This window comes from Schistocerca nitens, chromosome 10 (genome assembly GCF_023898315.1).
Source record: "Schistocerca nitens isolate TAMUIC-IGC-003100 chromosome 10, iqSchNite1.1, whole genome shotgun sequence".
Classification (NCBI taxonomy): domain Eukaryota; kingdom Metazoa; phylum Arthropoda; class Insecta; order Orthoptera; family Acrididae; genus Schistocerca; species Schistocerca nitens.
This window is the reverse complement of record NC_064623.1, coordinates 63,560,628-63,586,592: the sequence shown is the minus strand read 5'-3', so window position 1 is coordinate 63,586,592 and position 25,965 is coordinate 63,560,628. Positions and strand designations below refer to the sequence as shown.

At 43.0% G+C, this 25,965-nt stretch overlaps 1 protein-coding gene across 1 annotated transcript in view; it reads right to left on the bottom strand.

The window, feature by feature from the left end:
* The window catches only part of LOC126210301 (uncharacterized), a 66,261-nt gene extending 43,607 nt beyond the window's left edge, over nucleotides 1-22,654 (bottom strand). The window contains exons 1-2 of the mRNA XM_049939496.1: nucleotides 22,635-22,654; nucleotides 21,983-22,177 (exon numbers count right to left, since the gene is read on the bottom strand). Coding sequence (XP_049795453.1) covers nucleotides 21,983-22,176 — 194 coding nt within the window. The 5' untranslated portion in view covers nucleotide 22,177; nucleotides 22,635-22,654. The remainder of the gene's footprint in view (nucleotides 1-21,982; nucleotides 22,178-22,634) is intronic.
* Nucleotides 22,655-25,965: the final 3,311 nt, after the last annotated feature.

Sequence of the window (25,965 nt, the reverse complement as noted above, 5' to 3'; positions counted from 1 at the left end):
GGGGTGCGCCCAGCCCATATGAGGCAAACTGAGCCTACTTGACTGAGACTGAGACGTAGCAGCTCCAGTCGTGTAAACTGACATAATGCCAGATGAGCGGTGTGCTGACCACATGGCCCTCCATATCTGCATCCAGTGACACCTTTGGGCTGAGGATGACACAGCGGCCGATTGGTACCGTTGGGCCTCCCGAGGTCTGTTCGGACGGATTTACAAGCATGCTGCTCAAATTTAGGAGATATTAAGTTCAATATTATATGGGGTAGCTTGGCTGCAATAAAACAATGTTACAAAGTGTTATTTCAGGTGTTTCTATTATGCAGTCATCCACTTTTATTCATGTTTATCTCAAGTGGGGCAAAGACCCACATTGCAGGGCTCTACCATAAGACTATCAACAGGGCTACTGCAAAGGACACTAGGGGCCAAACAGATACCACAATGGTTGACTGGGTCCAAGAGGAGCAGTGTGGAAGAGGCAGCTGAGCCATAAACTTGACAACCATATTCCATATGGGACAGAACTAAGGTCCCATAAAGACAGAGAAGAGTCAAACAATCTGTGGCCCAAGAGGTGTGGGCAAGGAAGTGAAGAACATTGAGTTTATGGAAACAGCCAATCTTCAAAAGGCAGATATGAGGCAACTAAGTAAGGTTGTTGTCAAAAAGAAGACCCAAGAAACTGAAATGGGGGACCACAGTCAGATGTTGGGTGTCGAGGTAGAGCTCCAGATCATTGTGGACCATAGAACAGCAACAGAAATAACCACCAGTGATTTATGGCATAGAACTGAAAACCATGAGAAAGACCCCACAGAAACATGCCTGGGGTAGCTCCACAGAGTCCACCGACTGGGAACTGGATTAGATACAGAAATCATACACATACAGAGCAGGAGTGACCAGCGGTTTGACAGAGGCCACCAGTCCATTAACATACATGAGGGTACTTTATACGGAACCCTGTGGAACACCATTCTCCTGGTCCGTGGTGAGCTGAGAAAGGTGCCAACCCGAACTCGGAATGACCAGTGGGACAGGAAGTGGCGAGTGAAAAATTTAGAGGGCCCAAAAAAAACCATTCATAGGGTGGAAGTAGGATGTGAGGGTGGTACATCCTGTCATAGGATTTACAAAGATAAAAGAAAATAGCATCAAGATGGCAGCACTGAGGAAAGACCCACCCAACTGTGGTTTCCAACCGAAGTAGCTGATTGAACAGAGACCGTCCCTCCCGAAAGTGGCACTGGTAAGGAGACAAATGGTCCAAAGATTCGAGGACCCTACAGAGCCAACAAGCAACCATTCATTCAAATAACTTTAAGGGACAACAGTAAGGCTGAATGGTCAGTAGCTACTGGGAGGCAACGGATCCTTAACGGGCTTAAGGACAGGAACCACAATACTGTCCCTCCACTGTGAGGGAAAAACACCTTGGAGCCAAATCCAGTTGAACACCCAGTGGAAATACTGCCTTTGTTGATGTTTGAGATGCTGAATCAACCGGTTATGGATGCAATCAAGGACAGAAGCTGAGTCATGGGAAGAGGATAGGGCCAGAAGGAGTTCTCACACAGTAGAAGGTTCACCTGACAAGGTAATACATGAATGGGATGCTTAGGCCCACTGTTTCTGGAGGAAGACAGTGGCCGGAAGGAACCTGACACCAAGTCATCACAAAATGGGCTGTGTTCTGTGGGAACTAACAGATCTCTGTACAAAGGCCCCCCAAGATGGGAAGGCCTACAATGGCAACCTTGGAGGGTGCAGGGCATATCCCACACCCGTGTGAAGTGACAGAAGAACCTAGGGTGAAGATGAAGTGCTCCCAACCAACCTGCTTGCTCTGTTTCATTAAGTAACAGCCTTGGGCACAAAGTTGTTTAAAGATAACAAGATCGGTAAGGGACAAGTGCTACTTAAGGCATTGCAAGACTCGACAGCCATTACAGATGGCGGTGGCAATGGCCGTGCTCCAACACAGGACTGGCCAGCAGCGAAAGGAGCCTTCAAGTAGGGGATAGCAATGTCAGCAGCACGACTTCATCAATACAACCTGACAAAGAGTGTGTAAACATGACCAGTGAGATGAAAAGGCCAGCAGGGTAACCTGGTCTTCGTGAGGCGAGAAGGGATTGAGAGAATCAGTGGAGAGAGAGGAAGCAACCTTGGGGTACACAGAATGTGGGTCCTGAAGCCAACTTGTGGCAGGAGGCCTTGAGTCTGCAAGATGCTGGGGGTGGGGGTGGGGGGGGGGGGGGGGGGGGGCAGCTTGGCAAGTCCAGTGGGGTGCCTCGTACCCTGCAGGTGCCAAGGACAGTGGCACTTCTCCAGTTGGGTATGGAGAGCAACACCCAGAAGGTAGGACACAGGAATCACTGGGGATTGGAAAAGGGAAAAGGGATGGGACTGGCTTAAGGAGCCAGGAGAAGGACACAACACAGGCAAAGTTAGATGTCTTAGGGTGAAGACGTCATATTTCTGAAGTAGCCCTGTTGATAGTCTTATGGTAGAGCCCTGCAATGTGGGTCTTTGCCCCACTTGAGATAAACATGAATAAAAGTGGATGACTGCATAATAGAAACACCTGAAATAACACTACTGTATCTCCTTTTTCTTCTTATAAACTGGACAATCTGGCGACTATGGAGAGTGATGGTCATGACAACTAATGCACATGGTCGTGGAACATATGTGCTCCCCCCATGAGGTAGGTGTCTACACTCATCACATACAGGGTTCGCTGCACAGGAAGAAACACAAACACCAAAATCATCTCATGGGTGGCTGGATGTACGGCTTCGAAAGCACCTCATGGGTGGCTGGAGGTACAGCTTCACATCATACTTGAAAAACAATAACTTTGACTAACTCCAAGAGGGTACCATCCTCAAACGTCAGAATAAATGTGCCCATCCGTTACCCAAACTGGAGGAAGAAGAAACTTTCATTAAAGAAAAATTTAACTTCGCACCACAAAATAAAGTAGGTCCATGAATAAGAACAAATTGAGTAGTTTTACAAACTCCTCTTATTTCGTTTTTTACCCTTTGTCCTTTCGGCTTTTCTGCACATGCTGAACAAAGTGAACAACCCACTGTTCCAGAATGGGCCGGAGTTCATCAGTTTGCAGGCTGAGGTCCCTATGAAAAGTGACACCACGAACCATATCTGGGGACTGGCGAGGAGTAATGGACAACAGGATGTCAACAAGATGGTCACAGGCACAAAGGGCCACAGACAGGGTGGGAGAAGTAGTTTCGATCAACAGGAATCCAACCGCATCTTACTCAGAAAGGCAGTGGTGAAAGGGTTTAATTCCAATTCAACAAGCGAACCTCATTTCAGGAAAGCTGAGAAAGCTCGAAGCTGATTCCATGGCATCTAGCCAATATCCTCCAAGCACTGTGGCAACTTTGGCTACTGACATGCAACTGGTTAGTTTCACGCCCACTCTGGCACACAGTAAGATGTTCTGTATGTGCCAACCATCGAATTACAACTTGCGTATTCATGTGGGTGTGCTGCTAGCATGTGTATGTGTCACAAAGCAGTTGGAGGACGTGTACACAATGCTGTTACATCATGTCTTTTAAAGGTTTTGTCCACTCAGTTTACACCTAAACTACAGTACTGGAATCGGACACGACCAGGAGACACTGGCTGACCGGCTAATGGTGTCAACGGTGAGTTGCAGAGTTCCACTGAAAGACAACAACAATGTATGGACAACAAACACAACATGGCAGAATGACAAGTCCGGAGAGTGAACCAAATCAATAGCCTAGATGTAGCAATATCAGGAATCAAACAATGATGAGTACAACGAACAACATGAGAGAGGAGTTGGAACAGGACTGAGGTCCGGGCCTCTGCGCTACTAGTTTCACACAGGGGGTATACGTGGACAGGAAAAAAAATTTCCCAATTTTTCCTAGCAAAAAATACACTTTTTCTCCAGTGAAAATGCACTACAGCCCTCATGAAAGGACATTTTTCTATGTTAAGTGACAATATTAGTAAGTGTAACCTACTGCATATAACAAAGCGAAAATCCCCATTAATGTATGAGTACAAAATAAATGCCCAGTCTTTAGAGGCGGTAACATCTGTCAACTATATGGGTAAGACTATTCAAAATGATCTCAAATGGAACAATCAAATTACACAAGTAATGGGTAAGGCGAACTCTATAATTATAGATTGCGGTTTATTGGTAGAATCCTGAAGTGATGCAGCCCTTCAATGAAGGAAATCGCTTACAATACTTTAGTTCATCCAGTCTTAGAGTATTGTTCCTCTGTATGGGACCCTTACCACTTGGGTGTGCCGGCCAGAGTGGCCAAGCGGTTCTAGGCGCTACAGTTCGGAACCGTGCGACCGCTACGGTCGCAGGTTCGAATCCTGCCTCGGGCATGGATGTGTGTGATGTCCTTAGGTTAGTTAGGTTTAAGTAGTTCTAAGTTCTAGGGGACTTATGACCTCAGCAGTTGAGTCCCATGGTGCTCAGAGCCATTTGAACTACTTGGGTGTGATTCAAGAGATTGAGAAGGTCAAAAGAAGAGTGGCAAGATTCGTGACTGGTACATTTAGCCATCATGAGAGCATTACAAATCTCATAGAAAGTTTAAAGTGGGACACACCTGCAGATAGACGACGCGTTAAACAGAAGGGGCTGCTCACTAAATTCCAAAATCCGATCTTCGCCGAGGATGTAGAGCCCATATTAGTACCACCAACTTTCAAATTGTGCAATGATCACCATTCAAAGGTAAGGGAAATTAGGGCTCATATTGAGGCATTCAGACAGTCGTTTTTCCCCTCACGCGATCTGCGAGTGGAACAGGAGGGCGGGGGACGGGGTGGGGGGGATTATGACTTTGGCGCGAATAGTGCTCTCCGCCACACACTGCTTGGTGGCTAGCGGAGAATAGATGTAGATATACATTCCCTTGGAGTTGTGAAACTTATCAGTCCTTTGTGTGGTCAGGTTTTATACAAGGCCACAGAACTTCTCGGCACTTTAGGAAAGTTGACCCAGAGAAAGACAACCCATTTTGGAAAGAATGAATGTGTATTCCAGTGGGAACATTAAAATGAATTTTATCGTACTGGTAAGCACAGAATCCAGCACAGTTAGTAGGGCTGCACACTTATTACTAAATTGTAATGGAAACCTTGCATGGTAAAACCATATAAGGCAGTCGAATGATTGTTATTTTTCATTTAATGACAATATATTACATTATTAGAATTTACAGTCTGTACTTGTCTTCCAAGGTTAATTATGAAAATATTTGAACATACAACAAAACACTACATGCATAAGACTACAAATAATTTACTTAACTGTGGCTGTATTTTATAAATACATTCATATTAATTAATATTAGTAATTATACATTGGTGTAGCAGTTACTATTTAACAATGAGTTGTTACAGTGACTTTCAGTGAGAAATTTTGTATTCATCTTCAATAAGAAAAACCTTATAATGATCAAATTACTATCTTATTAGACTAAGATTATATATCGCATTATTCCATTATATGACATTATCTAGTCCTCTAAAACAATAGTGACAGACAGATTACAGATGTAACAACACATTCTTTTGCAATATAATCTGTGAGACTACCTCGCAGATTAAAACTGTGTGCCAGACCGAGGCTCAAACTGGGGACCTTTGCCTTTCGCGGGCAAGTGTTCTACCATCTGAGATACCCAACCACAACTAACAACCCTGTTTCCAGAATGAAATTTTCACTCTGCAGCGGAGTATGCGCTGATATGAAACTTCCTGGTAGATGAAGTTTGGAGGGTAGGAGACGAGGTACTGGCGGAATTAATGCTGGGAGAGTGGGTCCTAAGTTGTGCTTGGGTAGCTCAGATGGTAGAGCACTTGCCCACGAAAGGCAAAGGTACCAAGTTTGAGTCTCGGTCTGACACACAGTTTTAATTTGCCAGGATGTTTCATATCAGTGCACACTCTGCTGCAGAGCAAAAATTTCATTCTGGAGTAATCTGAGAGACTTTTGGCATATCTTCATCTGATAGTCTGTACATTATTCCAGTGGCAATTATAGGGTGTACTTTACAAATTATGAAGTTCTTTGGAACAATCAATTCATCTGGTCTTCTTGGGTGTGAAAAAGAAGGAGCTGGTCCACAAGAAGCATAAGTAAAATATTTACTTCTGTTTCTTTTTCATCTTTTGACAGCACACAACCCACCCACCATATGTTGTCATAAGCACCCATCTGAATTTTATGAACGTCACAGTCTTCAAAATCAGAAACAACTTTTGCTTTAACCTTGTCTTTGCTCAAAGGAATAAACGCATGTCATTTCTCAGTCCCTCTGACTGCTAAGGCTTCATAAAATCTTTTTGCCAATATCCTTTCTTCTGCTGCATGCTCATCATTTGACGAACAGAAAATTTGATTGATCGCATGACTACTTACCCCACCCAAACAATTGGAAGAGTGTTAATATTTCATTATTGATAGGATTTTGCAGACTAGCTTTGGTTGCAAGCCTTTTTACTGTGCTGCCAACACCAGCACACACTCATTTCCACGTTAAGTAGTGTAAGAATGTCATTCATCTACATCTACATGATTACTCTGCAATTCACATTTAAGTACTTGGCAGTGGGTTCATCGAACCACAATCATACTATCTTTCTACCATTCCACTCCCGAACAGCGCGCGGGAAAAACGAACACCTAAACTTTTCTGTTCGAGCTCAGATTTCTCTTATTTTATTTTGATGATCATTCCTACCTATGTAGGCTGAGCTCAACAAAATATTTTCGCATTCAGAAGAGAAAGTTGGTGACTGAAATTTCGTAAATAGATCTCGCCGCGACGAAAAACGTCTTTGCTGTAATGACTTCCATCCCAATTCGCGTATCATATCTGCCACACTCTCTCCCCTACTACGTGATAATACAAAACGAGCTGCCCTTTTTTACACCCTTTCGATGTCCTCCGTCAATCCCACCTGGTAAGGATCCCACACCGCGCAGCAATATTCTAACAGAGGACGAACGAGTGTAGTGTAAACTGTCTCTTTAGTGGACTTGTTGCATCTTCTAAGTGTCCTGACAATGAAACGCAACCTTTGGCTCGCCTTCCCCACAATATTATCTATGTGGTCATTCCAACTGAAGTTGTTCGTAATTTTAACACCCAGGTACTTAGTTGAATTGACAGCCTCGAGAATTGTACTATTTATCGAGTAATCGAATTCCAACGGATTTCTTTTGGAACTCATGTGGATCACCTCACACTTTTAGTTATTTAGCGTCAACTGCCACCTGCCACACCATACAGCAATCTTTTCTAAATCGCTTTGAAACTGATACTGGTCTTCGGATGACCTTACTAGATGGTAAATTACAGCATCATCTGCGAACAACCTAAGAGAACTGCTCAGATTGTCACCCAGGTCATTTATATAGATCAGGAACAGCAGAGGTCCCAGGATGCTTCCCTGGGGAACACCTGATATCACTTCAATTTTACTCGATGATTTGCCGTCTATTAGTACGAACTGCGACCTTCCTTGACAGGAAATCACGAAACCAGTCGCACAACTGAGACGATACCCCATAGGCCCACAGCTTGACTTGAAGTCGCTTGTGAGGAACGGTGTCAAAAGCTTTCCGGAAATCTAGAAATACAGAATCAACTTGAGATCCCCCGTCGATAGCAGCCATTACTTCATGCGAATAAAGAGCTGGCTGCGTTGCACAAGAACAATGTTTTCTGAAACCATGCTGATTACGTATGAATAGACCGTTCCCTTCGAGATGATTCATAATGTTTGAATACAATATATGCTCCAAAACCCTACTGCAAACCGACGTCAATGATATAGGTCTGTAGTTCGATGGATTACTCCTGTTACCCTTCTTAAACACTGGTGCGACCTGCGCAATTTTCCAATCTGTAGGTGCAGATCTATTGGTGAGCGAGCGGTCGTACATGATTGCTAAGTAGGGAGCTATTGTATCAACGTAATCTGAAAGGAACCTAATCGGTATACAATCTGGACCTGAAGGCTTGCCCGTATCAAGCGATTTGAGTTGCTTCGCAACCCCTAAGGTATCTACTTCTAAGAAACTCACGCTAGCAGCTGTTCGTGTTCCAAATTCTGGAATATTCCATTCGTCTTCCCTGGTGAAGGAATTTTGGAAAACTGCGTTCAATAACTCAGCTTTAGCGGCACCGACAGTACCATCGGCACTGCGCAGCGAAGGTATTGACTGGCACTGCGCAGCGAAGGTATTGACTGCGTCTTGCTGCTTGTGTACTTTACAAACGACCAGAATTTCTTCAGATTTTGTACCAAATTTCAAGACAATGTTTCGTTGTGGAACCTATTAAAGGCATCTCGCATTGAAGTCCGTGCCAAATTTCGCGTGTCTGTAAATTTTAGCCAATCTTCGGGATTTCGCAATCTTCTGAACTTCGCATGCTTTTTCCGTTACCTCTGCAACAGCGTTCGGACCTGTTTTGTGTACCATGGGGGATCAGTTCCATCTCTTATCAATTTATGAAGTATGAATCTCTCAATTGCTGTTGCTACTATATCTTTGAATTTGAGCCACATCTCGTCTGCATTTGCATAGTTAGTTCGGAAGGAATGGAGATTGTCTCTTAGGAAGGCTTCTAGTGACACTTTATCCGCTTTTTTAAATAAAATTATTTTGCGATTATTTCTGGTGGATTTGGAAGAAACGGTATTGAGCCTAGCTACAACGACCTTGTGATCACTAATCCCTGTATCAGTCATGATGCTCTCTATTAGCTCTGGATTGTTTGTGGCTAAGAGGTCAAGTGTGTTTTCGCAACCATTTACAACTCGAGTGGGTTCGTGGACTAACTGCTCAAAATGATTTTCGGAGAAAGCATTTAGGACAATCTCGGAAAATGTTTACTGCCTACCACCGGTTTTGAACAAGTATTTTTGCCAACATATCGAGGGAAGGTTGAAGTCCCCACCAACTATAACCATATGAGTGGGGTATTTATTTGTTACGAGACTCAAATTTTCTCTGAACTGTTCAGCAACTATATCATCGGAGTCTGGGGGTCGGTAGAAGGAGCCCATTATTAACTTAGTTCGGCTGTTAAGTATAACCTCCACCCATACCAATTCACATGGAGTATCTACTTCGACTTCACTACAAGATTAACCACTACTGACAGACATAAACACTCCACCACCAATTCTGCCTAATCTATCTTTCCTGAACACCGTCTGAGACTTCGTAAAAATTTCTGCAGAACTTATTTCAGGATTTAGCCAGCTTTCTGTACCTATAACGATATCAGCTTCTGTGCTTTCTATTAGCGCTTTAAGCTCAGGGACTTTCCAAGAACAACTACAACAATTTACAACTACAATTCCGACTGTTCCTTGATCCAAACACGTCCTGTATTTGCCATGCACCCTTTGAGATTGCAGCCCACCCCGTCCTTTCCCAGAGGCCTTAGTGCCTCCAAATCTTCATCATGATGACATAAGTTAGCAAAATTGTATTCTGCTATGAATCATCACTGAAGCATTTTTTTATTTTATTTATTTTTTTCAAATTAGGAAAATCAAGCTTTATTAACTCTTTTAGAACACATGTATGTGTACTGTGTTGTGTGTAAACTATCTTATATAAAACAAACCCTTTGTAGGTGGGAATATTTTTTTTCATTATTCCCACTTTTTGTCTTATTATAAACAACAAATGGATGCACTGTGGCCACTGTTTGTAAGATAAGTTTTCTATCATTTCCTCTTGAAGTGCAGGAATGAGGGCGTCTTTAAAAATGCTTGGCATCGGGGCAGTAGTCACATTCATTTGTGAAGCACCGAGTATCTGGTGGGTTGCACATAATTTTGAACACACAATGTTTTTATGTGGGAAGTGAGCTTCCATATTCTGATATGGTGACCTTGCTGAAGTTTGTGCCAGCTATCAGTTTCACATTTTGATGAGCTGCACAAATGTAAGCAGTGTGTGTCCCACTTGTTCCAGCTATTATACAATTTTTTGGCCTTAATTCAACAAATTTTGAGAATCCAATTCGGACTTGTGGGTTATTTGATTTGAAAAGTATGTACATTTCTCTTGGATTCCCAAAAATTACTCTTTTTAGAACACACATAGGCTTGCCATCACTATCTTTTCCCACAGAAATGTAACCCTTTTTCCCAGGCATTTGCCTGCTAATATGATCATCACAATAAAATTTTCACTAAGCGAACAGTTTTGGCAGACAAAGACTGTCCAAGCTGCAGATCAGGAGTAGAGTTTGCCCTTCCCTTCCACTAATTTATTTGTTTTTCTTGCCGTGTAGTTGCTTACTCTAAACTCTCTATGCGAGTGCATGGCAACTTTGTTAGTGATCACAACACTAAAATTTTTTCGTTTCTGTCAGAAGTGCGAAATGGTTTTTAAACTGATCAATCATTTCCATTTTTGGATCATCAAAGCCACATATTTCCTGATTATCACCAGTTTCTGCCTAAAAGAATGTTTCACATATTCTGCATGTAATTTTTTTGGCTTTACCTTCACAATGTTTCTTTGAGCTGATACATTTCTTTTTTACTGCTGGGGATTCTTCCATTGAAGTCAAAAGAGGCATTCAACAAATGCAAGTTGCCTTCAACATCCACAAACTCAGGGTCAACAGACGTGCTACAACTTAAATGCATCTTTCCATAAGAGTCTTTGCTTTCCATTAACAGTAGTTCAGGTTTTCTACCTTTAAATAATTTCAGTCCACTTGAAGTGCAGATTTCCCTGCCTTCTTCAATACCAAAGATCAGATCCATCATCGAAGAAGTTACATTTCTAAGATTCTTACTCACATGGCACGAGTTTTTCTTTAAGGGATTACAACAAAATTTTAACCACTTTTTATTCATAGTTTGTTTTCTTTTTAAGAAGCAAATGAAAGAAATTACAGGCATCAAAAAGATGAAACTTATAAGAGATATAAAAAAGTAAAATTGCTTCATTTACCTTTTATTAAAAGATTGATTATGAAGAGTAGAGAAAGTACAACTTTTCTTAAATACCGCCTTACAAACCCAGTACTGTAGTACAGTGATGATTCATGCTGGAGTCCTCTATGCTGGAGTTCTCAGACACTAGCAACATTTATTTCATTCTGTATACAATGCCACTACTTCCATTTCAGAATGGCTGCTATATGTGTACCTGACTCATGCATCACATTTACCGCATTCTTGGAACCTCCTCCGTTTTCCCCCTCCAGTGCTTTGTTAAATTAGTTTCAACAACTGATCTTCACTGAAGTGTGTTATTATGTCAGTAGAAGTGAATGTTTTCATTTTACTGTTACATATTGGTAGTACTTATTGTGGTGTCACCGCTAGACACCACACTTGCTAGGTGGTAACTTAAATCGGCCGCGGTCCTGTAGTACATGTCGGACCCGCGTGTCGCCACTGTGTAATCGCAAACCTAGCGCCACCACATGGCAGGTCAGAAGACACGGACTAGACCTCGCCCCAGTTGTACGGACGACATAGCTTGCGACCAGACCTACCAAGTCTTCCTCTCATTTGCCGAGAGACTGATAGAATAGCCTTCAGCTTATTCCATAGCTACTACCTAGCAAGGCGCCATTTGTATCAGTGCTTATAGCTTACTACTATTCAAGAGATGTATTCCAACAAGAGAATAAAGTTAAGTATCTTATTCCAGCTACGTACTTTTCTTCTTATTCATTAATAAGTCTCATGTTCCAGTACTTCGCGCCCGTCTGCGTTAGTTTACCGTGCACTTTCAGCCACTTCGATCTACAAGGTGTTGGCCCAGCTGCCGACACATCACATGGCGACGAGAGAAAGTGTTTTTTCTGCTTTGGACTGATTTGTTCTTTTTCCCTTTTTGTGCTCTGATTTGCTTGTGTCATGGCTTCGCCGCAATCTCCAGAGGTACTGTCCGAATTTTTTCGCTTGCAGAATCAGCAGACGCAGGCGTTATTGGAAGCCCTAGGACAGCTCGTCCAGGGTCAACGTGCGCTGCAAACCGATGCGGCAGCCGCCGCTTCATCGCTACCGCAGCCACACAACGCTGTCGCACCGCCATTTAGGCCCTTTGAGGCCACGTGCGAAACCTGGACTGAGTGGGCCAGCCAGTTCCAGTTTCACCTAGCAGCATACAGAATTCAAGGTAAAGAGCGGCAGCCGTTTTTGCTTTCTTGTGTCGGTGTGTCTACCTACCGTGTGATAGTGAAATTGTTTCCCCGACGCGACGTAGCAACTCTGACCTACGAGGAAATTTTGTCGGCTTTAGATGCCTATTTCAAAGAAACAGTAAATGTAGTTGCAAAACGGTATACGTTCTTTCGTACAAAACGTACGGCCGGTCAGACTAATAGGGGGTGGGTTGCAACTTTGCAAGGACTTACTAGGGAGTGCGCCTTTGAATGTGAATGTGGCCTCCCATATTCAGATACTATGGTGCGTGATGCAATAGCACAGAACGTTTCTGATGTTCGCATACGGGAACAGATTTTGAAACTCGTAAATCCCTCCCTTCAACAAGTGATAGACATATTGGATAGGCAAGACACACTTGACTTTGCTCAGGACTCATTTGAAACTTCGCCAGCAGTGTGTCACATTAATCGGCCCGCCGGGCCCGCTGCACGGGACGCTAAGCGGCCCTCGCGCCCGTCGCAGCCTACCTTGCAAACACGTGCGCCGCGTAAGCAAGCAACTGCAGTGAAATCATGCCCGCGGTGTGCAACTAGACATTCGCGTGAAAATTGCCCGTCACGCCAAGCTATTTGCTTTTACTGTCAAAAGAAGGGACATGTTCAAAGTGTTTGCCAGAAAAAGCTTAGATCAGACAATCGCAATAATTCCAGGCCTTTTGCTTCGCGCCGGAATCGCACCCAGGACAATCAGGCTCGTGGACCTTCACCCATGGACATTCATGTAGTTCATTCCCACCCGTCCAGTGACACTTTAGCTAACAGTGACTGTGTTCGTCCCACCAAAAGTGTGTGTCGACGTCGCAGGAAATCCCGTAAAGTCGCAAGTGCTTCTGTACCTGTATCAGTTCAATTTGCACGTGACAGTCGCTCTTGTCGTCAGCAGGACAATAAACTTTTTGTGGACTTAGACTTTGAAGGCAAAGTGATCCCATTCCAGCTCGATACCGGAGCTGCAGTTTCATTGCTCAATCACGACACGTACAAACAACTGGGCAAACCGCCATTGCGTGCCGCACATGTTAAGTTAACTAGTTACTCAGGACAGCCGATCCCTGTGTTAGGACAGTGCAGCCTTCTTGCAACATACAAGGGACAAACAAAACTTGTATCATTTTACGTTCTTCGTTCTTCTACTGCAGTGAACTTGTTTGGCTTAGATTTGTTTCAATTGTTTAATTTGTCTATAGTAAATCAGGTCCTATCAGTGAATCAGACTGTGCCTTCCGCCAGTGTTTCTAGTCTTTGTGAAGAATTTGCAGACATTTTTGCACCGGACCTTGGTTGCGCTAAGAACTATGCAGCACATTTGGAACTGAAAGACAACGCGCAACCGAAATTTTTCAGAGCGCGCAATGTTCCCCACGCATTGCGTGATGAGGTCGCAAGAACATTGCACGATTTAGAATCTCAAGGTGTAATTGAACGTGTGCAGGCTTCTCTCTGGGCCTCACCCTTAGTAATTTTGCCAAAACCTTCCGGAAAACTGAGACTTTGTGTGGACTTCAAGGCCACTGTGAATCCACAACTTGTGACTGCTACTTTTCCTTTGCCCCGCCCGGAAGATCTTTTTGACAAACTGTGCCCGGGAAAATATTTTTCAAAATTGGACCTAGCAGATGCGTACTTGCAGATACCTGTGGACGAAGAATCCCAGCGCGTCTTAGTGGTAAATACGCATCTTGGCTTGTATCGCTTCAAAAGACTGCCATTCGGGTGTGCATCCGCTCCTGCATTGTTTCAGCAATATTTACAAACTATTTGTGCGTCGGTCCCTACTGCTGCGAACTATCTGGACGATATTGTGATCTCAGGACAGACAGAAGCAGAACATTTGCAAAATCTCCGAACATTATTTCAGGTATTGCGTCAGAATGGTCTTCGCTTGAGACAGGACAAATGTGTGTTCTTTGCTCGGGACTTACCCTACCTGGGGCATGTCATAAATGCCCAAGGTATACATCCGAGTCCAGAGCACCTCCGTGCCATACAGGACTTACCTGCTCCGCAGAATTTGAAACAGCTACAGAGTGTGCTGGGTAAAATTAATTACTATGCTAAGTTTGTGCGCAATGCTTCTTCCATTTCAGCTCCGCTTCATCGCTTACGCCGTAAAGGTGTTCCGTTCGTCTGGACGACGGAATGCGAACGCGCCTTTCGCCAGTTGAAATCGGCGTTACTTTCAAATACTTGCCTTACGCCATTCGATCCCCGAAAACCCCTTTTGTTGATGGTAGATGCATCGGATTTCGGGATCGGTGCTGTGCTTGCGCACAAAGATGGCTCGCATGATCGCCCTATTGCCTTTGCGTCCAAATTGCTCTCCTCTGCGCAAAGAAATTATTCACAAATAGAGAAAGAAGCTTTAGCTCTCGTGTTTGGTGTTACCAAGTTCCATGACTTTTTGTATGGTCGTCACTTTACAATCATCACCGACCACAAACCTTTGACATCGCTTTTTCATCCGACCAAGCCTGTACCTCCACGTACAGCGCAGAAATTCATTCGCTGGTCACTTTTTCTCTCGCAGTACCGCTACGATATCTTGTATCGGTCCACTGCTAAGCACGGCAACGCTGATGCGTTGTCCCGTTTGCCTGTTGCTGAGGATAAAGCATTCGATTCTTCCGAACTTGCTTGCATGTTCATTGATTCGGAAGCCGATGACGTGGTCGCATCGTTTCCGATTGATTTTCGTCGTGTAGCTACAGCCACAGCTGCTGACCCTGTCCTTGCTACTGTCTTGCGTTTTGTTGCTACGCAATGGCCCTTGTCAAAGTCACGGATCGCAGATCCTTTGGTTCGCCGTTTTTTTGCTCACAAGGAGAGACTTTTTGTACGACGTGGTGTTTTGTTGTTGCGTTCCGATAATGATCAATCCCGAGTCGTGGTCCCACGATCGTTACAGTCCTCTGTCTTAAGGCTTCTTCACCAAGGACATTGGGGTATAGTGCGTACGAAACAACTTGCTCGTCAGCACTGTACTTGGTTCGGCATCGATGCTGCGATTACAAATATGTGCTCCTCTTGCGTGGCGTGTGCCGAACAACAATCCGCACCGCCGCGGAAATTCTTTGCATGGCCGAAAGCCACTTACCCTTGGCAACGCTTGCATATCGATTTTGCTGGTCCATTCTGGAATGCTCGATGGTTGGTTGTGGTCGATGCTTTCAGTAATTTTCCTTTTGTTGTCCGGATGTCTTCCACGACGTCTTCTGCCACAATCCAAGCCTTGTCTGCTATCTTTTGCATTGAAGGTCTTCCGCAGACTATTGTTTCCGACAATGGCCCACAATTCATGTCCGCAGACTTTCAGTCATTCTGCAAGGCCAATGGTATTCAACATCTGACATCCGCGCCGTTTTCGCCTCAGTCCAACGGTGCCGCGGAACGATTGGTCCGGACTTTCAAGTCACAGATGTTGAAATTGAAAGAATCGCATTCTCGGGAGGACGCTTTGTTACTCTTTTTGTCATCGTATCGCTCTCAGCCCCGCGATGGTCGCTCGCCGGCTGAATTGCTCCATGGTCGATCTCATCGCACCCTGATGTCTTTGCTGCATCCGCCACATCAGGTTCCTGTGCAGCGGCAGACTCCTGTTTTTGCTCCTGGCGACGTTGTCTATTATCGCAACTATCGCGGTTCACAGCGTTGGCTCGCAGGGCGCATTCTTCGCTGCCTCGGCCGCGCGATGTATTTGGTTTTGGGGGCCTCTGGTGAGGTGCGTCGGCATCTCAATCAGCTGCGCCTCTGTCGTCGCCTGGGTTCTGCCGCTCCCCGTCTGCTTTCAGCGACGGAGCCGTCAGGTCAGCGCCCTGGGGACCCATCTACTGGCTCGCCTCATCCCCAGGTGTTACCGACGCTGCCTTCCATTTTGCCCCATGGCGTCGCGCCGCCGCCGCAGCCGCCGCCGGCGGCGCCGCCCGCAGTGGACGCGTCGCTGCAACCGCCTGGCGCCTCCCTGGGTCACGCGCCGCCGCTCGCTTCCCGTGACCAGCCGTCCTCCGCCATGGACCTCTTGCCCGCTCCGGACCAGATGTCGTCTTCGCCCGTCGGGTGCTCCGACCACATGGAGGTCGACCCTTCTGTCTCATTACGTGCGCATACACCTCAGGTTGACGTGCACCCTGGACTAGGTTTGCAGGCGTTTCCTAGCTCCCCTCGGACCGAATGGCCGGGTGCGGGTGGCACGGCCTCGCCTGTTGTTAGGCTCCCCACCTCATCGCATACGTCAACATGGGGTCCTCCCCACGGCGGGCGGAAGCCTTATCTCACGACCGTTCGCCGATTTGCGGGGGAGGAATGTGGTGTCACCGCTAGACACCACACTTGCTAGGTGGTAACTTAAATCGGCCGCGGTCCTGTAGTACATGTCGGACCCGCGTGTCGCCACTGTGTAATCGCAAACCTAGCGCCACCACATGGCAGGTCAGAAGACACGGACTAGACCTCGCCCCAGTTGTACGGACGACATAGCTTGCGACCAGACCTACCAAGTCTTCCTCTCATTTGCCGAGAGACTGATAGAATAGCCTTCAGCTTATTCCATAGCTACTACCTAGCAAGGCGCCATTTGTATCAGTGCTTATAGCTTACTACTATTCAAGAGATGTATTCCAACAAGAGAATAAAGTTAAGTATCTTATTCCAGCTACGTACTTTTCTTCTTATTCATTAATAAGTCTCATGTTCCAGTACTTCGCGCCCGTCTGCGTTAGTTTAGCGTGCACTTTCAGCCACTTCGATCTACAAGGTGTTGGCCCAGCTGCCGACACATCACTTATCTTCTGTTGTGTTGCAAAACTAAAAAACCAAATTCAAAGTTATATAAAATGAAAAAGACATAATATCCCTTACACTATTTAGGTTGTTTTATTTCATTGTTAAAATCATAAACTGAAGTCTGCTTAGTTCGGATACAATAATTTCATTTAAAATTAGGTTTTATGAACCACCTGCAGAAGTTGTGATGCACTTTTGCACAGCAAATTGCAGTAAAATAAAATTTATCTTCATATGTTCCCATTGGAACACCACCATGAAATTTGGCACACACATTAACAAATTGTGTACAGTTAACTACATACTTTTTTCAAAAGGTGAAAACGTTAGATTTTAAAATTTAAAGAAATTTTGATTTTGTAAATTAACTATTTTATGAATATAGTAAATTAGCATGTATTTTTGAACCTTATAAGAAACTTAATAATTTGGCACAACTTTCAGATATGTAAGTCAAATTTTATTTGGTTGTAGTTTATTCTGTTGGTGTGGCTGTGGATATTGTTTTTAGTTGATTTTGGGAAGGTTGTGGTAGTGTTGTTTTATCATTTTTGTTGTTTGGTTTAGTGGCATGTGCTCATCTTTAGTTTGTCCCCACCCAAAAACCCCCAACTTCCCATGCTTGTCCCGTTAGTTTAATTATATTATTGGAGGAATATGTGTTTGACAGTTTTTTCTATCTACTTTTGTGTTTGTTGTCATGTTTACGTAATGACGTCATAGTCACGATGTGGGAGTTGTTGTGAAGAGTCGTTTCCTCCATATTGGTGACGTCATTGGTCAAAGCAGACGGGTGGAATCGGACGTTACCGTTAACCCCTGCCGGATGCTGCAGCTGGTCAGTAGTTTTTGTAGGTGATAGCCAACTGGGTGATAATATACAGTAGGCAATCGGAGCTGCTGAATCTAATTGTTTCAGCAGAACATACAAATTTGTTACTTTTGTTTTCGACACACAGTGAGAGACTGATGGTTATAGATCTGCCTATTACGGATTATAAAGTTGGTTAATGGTTTTCATACATATTTCTTCAATCGTATGTTTCTTGGAGGATTTCTTGGGATATTGTCTCACGTTACAATGTAATACTTTGGTTGTGAGATGGCGATGTCAACTAATGTTCCTGCAGGAAAACTGGTTGTGGCGATGGACCAATCTGTAATGTAGTTGAAGGTCTAGGTTAGGTTGAAATGTTACAGTTTGGTTTCAAGTTGGTTAAGCCAACGAATGTGACTGGAGGAAAACTGTATGTGGTGACAGACTGATCAGTAGCATAAACCAATGATTGTTTTGAAAACTTTTGGGGTATTTTTGAGGTTGTAGTTATGCTGAAGCCTTAGACCACAGTTTAAATTTTACAGAATATCTTATTCTATATGACAACTGTTGTGTTGGCAGAAGAGCCAACACCGTGTTACTAGAGGAGGCTGAAATGCACGCTTTTTAGCTCACGCAGGCTGGCGTGAGGAGGGAAGAACTCTAATGACGTGAGGTCTGGAACATGACAAGGAATTAGAATTCAGAAAGCAGACGTAATTAGTTTCATACTTAACTTTCATCCATTAATGATGAACATCGCTCTTGACGATACACGATTCACAATTTTATCTGTTCAGATTATAGTAACTGAATATGGCGCCTTGCTAGGTAGTAGCCAATGACGTAGCTGAAGGCTATGCTAAACTGTCGTCTCGGCAACCGAGAGCATATGTAGACAGTGAGCCATCGATAGCAAAGTCGGCTGTACAACTGGGGCGAGTGCTAGGGAGTCTAGACTAGACGTGCCGTGTGGCGGCGCTCGGTCTGCAATCACTGATAGTGGCGACATGCGGGTCCGACGTATACTAACGGACCGCGGCCGATTTAAAGGCTACCACCTAGCAAGTGTGGTGTCTGGCGGTGACACCACAACAACATTCTGCACAATACATTTCATTATGCCGCCACGTCTAATCATCAGACGTCATTCATCGTGCTCATTTCCCGTCATTCATTGCACAAACAATTAACTACTGTAACACACAACTCAAAAGCCGGTCACACTTAAGTACACTTTTTCCATTTACGGCCCTATTGGAGTTGGTGCGTTATCACCTTCCTCCAACCCCGAACTGACACATCCAGCCAGTTTTTGGAAGACCTCTGGTTTAACAGACTCCAAACCATGGTCTACCTTGGCATTTTTCATGTCAACAAACATTGCCAGAAGTGAGAGGTTCTTAACCCCAGACCAGACTAGTCTGATACTACCACTAAGCCACCAGGTCACATCTCTTCCTCTGTTATTTTCCTTAGTAATATCTGATAAAGTGGCAGCACCCCTTTTCTCAATAGCTTTTAATACCACGTCCCCTCAGCCTTACCCAAAACAAATGCACCATAACCCAACTGTAGGCTTAGCAAGGATGACATATAAAGTCAGCAAAACAAGACTTGTGAATTTCTACTACAAATCTTCCACTTCCAATTTTTCCCTACTACTAATTACATCTCTACAAATCTCCCTACCAAAATAACATCTGTCTCTCTTTTTAATGACACACTCCTCAAATGGTTCAAATGGCTCTGAGCACTATGGGACTTAACATCTATGGTCATCAGTCCCCCAGAACTTAGAACTACTTAAACCTAACTAACCTAAGGACATCACACAACACCCAGCCACCAAAAGGCAGAGAAAATCCCTGACCCCGCCGGGAATCGAACCCGGGAACCCAGGCGTGGGAAGCGAGAACGCTACCGCACGACCACGAGATGCGGGCGACACACTCCTCAATATAGACAAAATGTATACTCCACCTTAAGCAAAGTAAACAACACAAATTTAAAATTTTATACAAACCAAATTTCAACCAGTCAAACCACATACTCTTTCTAACTAACTGCCACACTTTATCATGCCAACAACCCGTCCCTAGTCATAGTAGAGGACACAGTTAGGTTACTACATTTAAGACATGTAAATCACGTCCCATCAATTGCTTCTGTCACTACAGAGACTTATCAGAGAGACAAGTGTCATCTGAAATGTGGAAGCTAACATTTTTCTCTTTTCCCAAAGCAGGGACACTGGCATGTCAAACTCCGCTACCAAAAGGCTCTGCAATGACAATAACTATAAACAAATTTTAAATAGCATTACACAAAAACCAATGTGAACCAATCACAAAAATCAAATACCCACCGTACCATATACAACAACCAGACATACTGATAAACAAAACATTGCAATGATGCCTACAACTGGAAAAAAGTCATTCATGCAAGCCATCTTCATGTCATATGGCATCATAATATAAGTAGGCCCTAATATACCGATGCCTCGTTTCGTTCCCTAGGCCCAGAAAAAAATAAAGCAGAATAAAGGCATTACTGGTACTGTGCACATTCACAAAAGCTGCTAGGACACACATCAGAATTAGCTTATCTGAGGAGGAAAAGTTCTGTAAAGACATCAAAGCCCCCACAACATAAGCCATGGGTCTTTCCTATAAAATTTATGAGGTCTACAAAGTAAATCAGACATACCAAAGTTAAAACACAACACCCTATTCATGTTCATTTGACAATATTCATGATAAACATGATTAGGAATATGTAGCCCACATTTAGTGGTGTCAAAGAATGTTATGGTATAATTCAGTTACCAGTAAAACCTTGATTCTTTAAAGAACCGAACTCCCATGTATAAAACAACTTCAAACATATGATTACCTTACAAATGGGTCAATGTATTAAACATTTGACACTAATATTTTCACTACGAGTTGTGAAGCAGATAAAATTTTAGTTTGTGTTGGAAATTTATTTTATTATCTATCAAATTCCTTATATCACTGACTAAGTAGTCACAGAATTGATTGGGACAGATTATCTCACTCACTTCTATGCCGCAATAAGGCTGAGTGATGGATTGTGCAACTCGTTTCTTCTTACAGTATTATGTTTATGAATATCACTGTCCTTTTTGTGCTGCGTATGTCCTTTGTGTGCCACAAATGGAAAGTGTATATAATTTCTTACTCCTAGTACTGTATTTATACATATGCCTATTACTCTCAAGCTGAATTGTATTGTTGACAATTTTAATGAATATACAAATTTAGTGTGAGGCAACGGTCAATACTCCCAACTGCGTAAGAAAATTAATGAAATTTTTGGGTTGTCAAAAATGTGTAAAATATGTTAACATACTGGTTTGTATGTGCCCAAAACTGGCAAAAATTTTCAGGGTGAAATGGCCGATTGGAAAAAACTTTCTACCAGTTCAAGTTTTCAGCAATATGAGCATCCAAGATTTTAAGGGCTTTCTACCAAGTTTATTAGTTTTGTTCATACATTACTGTGATATCTGACCATACAAACCACCCAGTGATCTGTGTGTTTTCAAAGTTTAAAGCAAGGGCAATTTGTGTTAGTTATATGCAACATATGCATAAATTAAATTGTATCGTGTCACCATAACAAAGCATTTTTACTATTCAAAATTTTCTTATATTAAATTAAGTTTTATACCATCTGTGCTAATCCAGTTCAATAAGAAATTTAAAACACAAAGGGATAGGAGAGTGTGAAGATTAAAATTAAAGAAAAGACAAAATGTACACACTGATCCTTCACGTAAGGCATAACAATTTCTGATAACAACCAAAATTTGTAAATACTATCTCCAACTAGGACCTACAATATAAACATATGCTTTTGTCTTTGCCGATCGAGTGGGCAAAGATTTGCAATTTAGTGCCACCTCACCACTAAACTTATGGTAACAAGTGATTTCAAACTTGAACACTGAATTCTATTAGGGATAGCACCGACACTTGCTTTTGGTAAAAATGTAGATTAAGCCACAGTCTGTGTAATAGTTCGTAAATTGAAAAAAAAAAAAAGAAAATTCTATAAACAAAACATGTTCACTTCAAAATGAAAGTACACATACTCAGTTGCAGTGACGGATGAGCATGCTGCAATCACTTGCTGTTCCACATAATCCAGCATGTTTTCCGCAAAGTCCACGTCTGACATTAGTGCGTTCATAGTCTGAACATAGTCTGGTGCATTAGCAGGCTGGCCAGGACGTCGCAGTGGGGCGGTATACGCCACTCTTCCACGGCCCCGACCAACTGAAGTCATTCTGCAAGGTAGAAACCTACATTGGAATGCATATAACGAACACCCACGCAAATGAAGTTAACGAAAATCGAAACTGAAAGACAACCTAATTTTAAAATCCAAAGTTGAACGAGGCATTATACGTGCTTTTATTTCATATCTTTTATCAAGTTCGAAACGGGGTAGACACTGACAAACTAAATACAATTCAGTTAACTAGATCTGGATTAGACAGACTTTGTTTATATCAATAAACTTAACCAAGTGTGCCCCGCAAATTCTTATCAGTTCTCGCTTTTCCTTTGTGTCTGTCTCTATGGCCTACAAAAATCTCGACAGGTAATCCCATGAAGAACACATTTCGGACGCTATTCAAAACAACCAGCAAAATAAAACTGCGCAAGAAATGCGATGTTATATTTGCGAACACATCGAACTCTTAAAATTCTTTAATTAGCTTCGTTTCGTGAGAAGCTTACTCTACATTCAGGCGACAACTGCTGTCCTGTCAATACCGGACCGCAATGATGATATATATATCATTTCCAGTGAAACAACCATATGTAGTCATAATCGCTGGCGCATTTACAGAAGTTTTACACATATGACAGGCTGTCTCCTCTGGGTGTTTAGCACGCTAACTTGCTCGGTAGCAACAAGTTATCCATGCAGTGACAGATTTCTAATATTTTATTTGCAACATTCATTCACATTATTTGTGGTGCGATTTCGTAGCTCACATTTAATGTTAAATTACGGAGCAGTACTCCACAAACATTTATTACCTTGTTTGTCAGTGCCTGAATTTTAAACACGTCGATCCAAACACAATCGGTATAGATAATACTACAGGCCCGAAATGTAGCACAATATCTTTGCGCTGCCATGGACGCTCATGATATCGATAAGCATTTATTTAGGCCTGTTCCCGTGCGAGGATCTGTGTGCGCATATATCTGCGCAAATGTCTGTGCTGTAACAAATGGCCGCAAAATCTCGTGCGTTTACACAACATAATTTCAGTCTACTGCTGGTCCGCCCTATGTCGCTCTACGAAACAAATTTTTAGTGGAATGCGGCAACCCTCTTTCAAAGGATATTTCAATACATGAAAGTACCTGATTATGCAAGAAATTCTACTGCGCTCTGTGTTCGCAACTAGTCATAAAGATGTTAATAAAGCACCAGAGGAAGAAAGAACGATCTGAATAGACCGTGGCTCCTCAGTCGACGGTAAATTTACTTCGCGAGTTACATGGCAAACCCGACGGCTGGCGAAATTATTTGCGAATGGACATAGACAAATACAAATATCTATCGAGAATAATAATTTCTCTATTAACATGGCAAGATATTTGTATGATGTGAGTAATTTCACCAAATGAACCGCTGATAGCGACATTACATATTCAGGAAATAAGAATAAGTCACAAAGGTTTAGAATTTTCAACATCAGTACCCAAACATTGAGCGAATCAATACCTGGCACATGCACAGCTATGTAACTGGCCTAAAGAAGAACTCCATGCAGACAAGTATATTATCTCAGTGATGTAATATATCAAATGTGAGAAGTTACAGATAAAATGTTTACATTTTCAGACGTGTTTTGAACTTCAGATATTCTAATAAATTATAGCTGTGATCAATGATGTATCTTTTCTCTTAGTGCTGAAAATTTGGGAATTTTTAATTACCTGTTTAAAATCTACCAGCAACATGTTATGAATTTTTTCACGAGAATATAAAACTCCATTCTGAACTGCAGATAGGGATTCATAGACTTCAATGTATGAAAAATTTTAGTGTTAATATTGTGCTAGTGAATAGCACCATTTACCTTATTTCATTCTTGTCATGGGCCAAATATTCCATTAGAGAGTAAATGTGTTGACACAAAAGTATAAGAATATCACAGAAGACATTGATGTAAGATGTTCCTTTTTCTACTAATATTCCGATGCACTCTTTTGTAGACTAAATACTCTTATTTTTACTTTATCCACACTGACACATAAGATTACGGTACAGGACAGTATGGCATCTTCGTCTATGCACATAAATAATTGCATGCAACCTTTAAAGGTACAAAATTAACTTCCATTCATGAACATTGAAATACAAGAACGTTACACAAAGACAGATAACTAAGAAGCATAGAACTTACAAGTGATGACAAAGATAAAAATGCATGTCTCAGAGGTCACATCTAACACTAAGGACCGCAAGTCTTATAACACACAAGCACAAAAACGTATCACTAACACTCTGCCTGCCCCCCCCCCCCCTCTCACTCTCTCTCTAGTGCTGAGCACCTAGAATTCTTAACGTTTGAAATCGATCTGGCAAAAAGTTCTTGTGTGGGTGAGATGTTCGCTGGTGTGAAAAACTGCCATCTGTAGCACAGACATATCCTCAAGCTGTACATTCATGTTGGTCAGTGTCAAGGAAGTGTGATCTGGTGCAATTCTACATGTGTGCAATGAAATGACTGAGGTGTGGATGTGTTCCCAGAGGCATATGTGTTGTCGATTTCGTGTAATACATCACAAACAGGGCGGACTCTGGTCCCTGATACTCCCCACTGCTGCTGTGGCTGTTTGAGTAACTATACAGTGAAGTACATTTTCCAGAACGTTGACCAAAACATTTGTGGTTCCAGCACACCCCGAAGGCATTGTTCTACCGTCACTGCCGTTTTCGTGATGACAACGCCTGGTTGAATTGGTGTTGGGTTTGACTGTCGCCACCCTGGAGTTGCTGATGTGCACACATTTGTGCTACAAGGGTCTCCACTGCAGTTTACAAGCTTCTTATCCCCTAGACTCATTCGGCAGGTGTTGTCTTCTCAGGCGAGCTTCGTAGGCATCTGTCGGTTTCAGCCTGTGGTATCATATAGGTCGATACCACCCTCACCGGCGTCTCACAGTTGAGTACAGAAATACCCATTTCCGACAGACGCCGATAGCGGTCGAGTGGGGACCCAGAAGTTCCAATGGTGCAAGTCCGCTAGGTCATGCCTTCAGCTGCTCCGACTACTAGTGCCCTCTGCTGTCGCATTAGAGGATGGCCAGCGGCTGCTACACAGCCCAATCTCAGTCAGTCTTCGACAGTCTTCAGTCTTAGTCAGCCTTCGACAGTTCTCTCATGCATCAGTAGTGGGAGCCTGACAGTACACGATGCTCTTGTAAAAGCTGGTCTCTATTGTTGTTTATTCTTTTGTAAAGTTTCTCTGCAAAATTCTTGGCAGTTTTGAATTACTTTTCGCGAGTTTTTTTTTTTTTCCTTTCCTTAGTTCAAAATGAGTGCCATGCCAAAATCGCTTGCTGCGCTGCCTGCCACTGATCTAACTCAGGTTATTGATTTTCAAATTCAGCAAATGGCGCAACTGTTTGACGCGATAATTCGCTTCATGATGACAGAGAGCGCTTCGAATACGACGTCGGAACCACCGGTAGTGCTACCGACCCATGGAGGAAGAATAAGAGGAGATAGCGCTTCAGTCTTACGCTGTACCTTGTTTTGAAGCCAGTGGGCGGGGCCTGCCGCCATCTTTTATCCCCCAAAACATTAGCAGACGACTGTTTACAATTGCTTCTTGTTCGTTATTTCTGTCATGTGCACGCGATATTCGTTTTATATAGTAAATGTTACACTGTTTTAGTGAAAAACAAAGCATAAGGAACGCAACTTCAAACTTTTTTATGGTCTTAAATGGGTATTCGATACAGTAATACGATACGAAAATATGAGGCTTCTGGCCTCAGTAGTGTAATTCCTTTTTGTTTATACACTTCGAATAATCGAGAA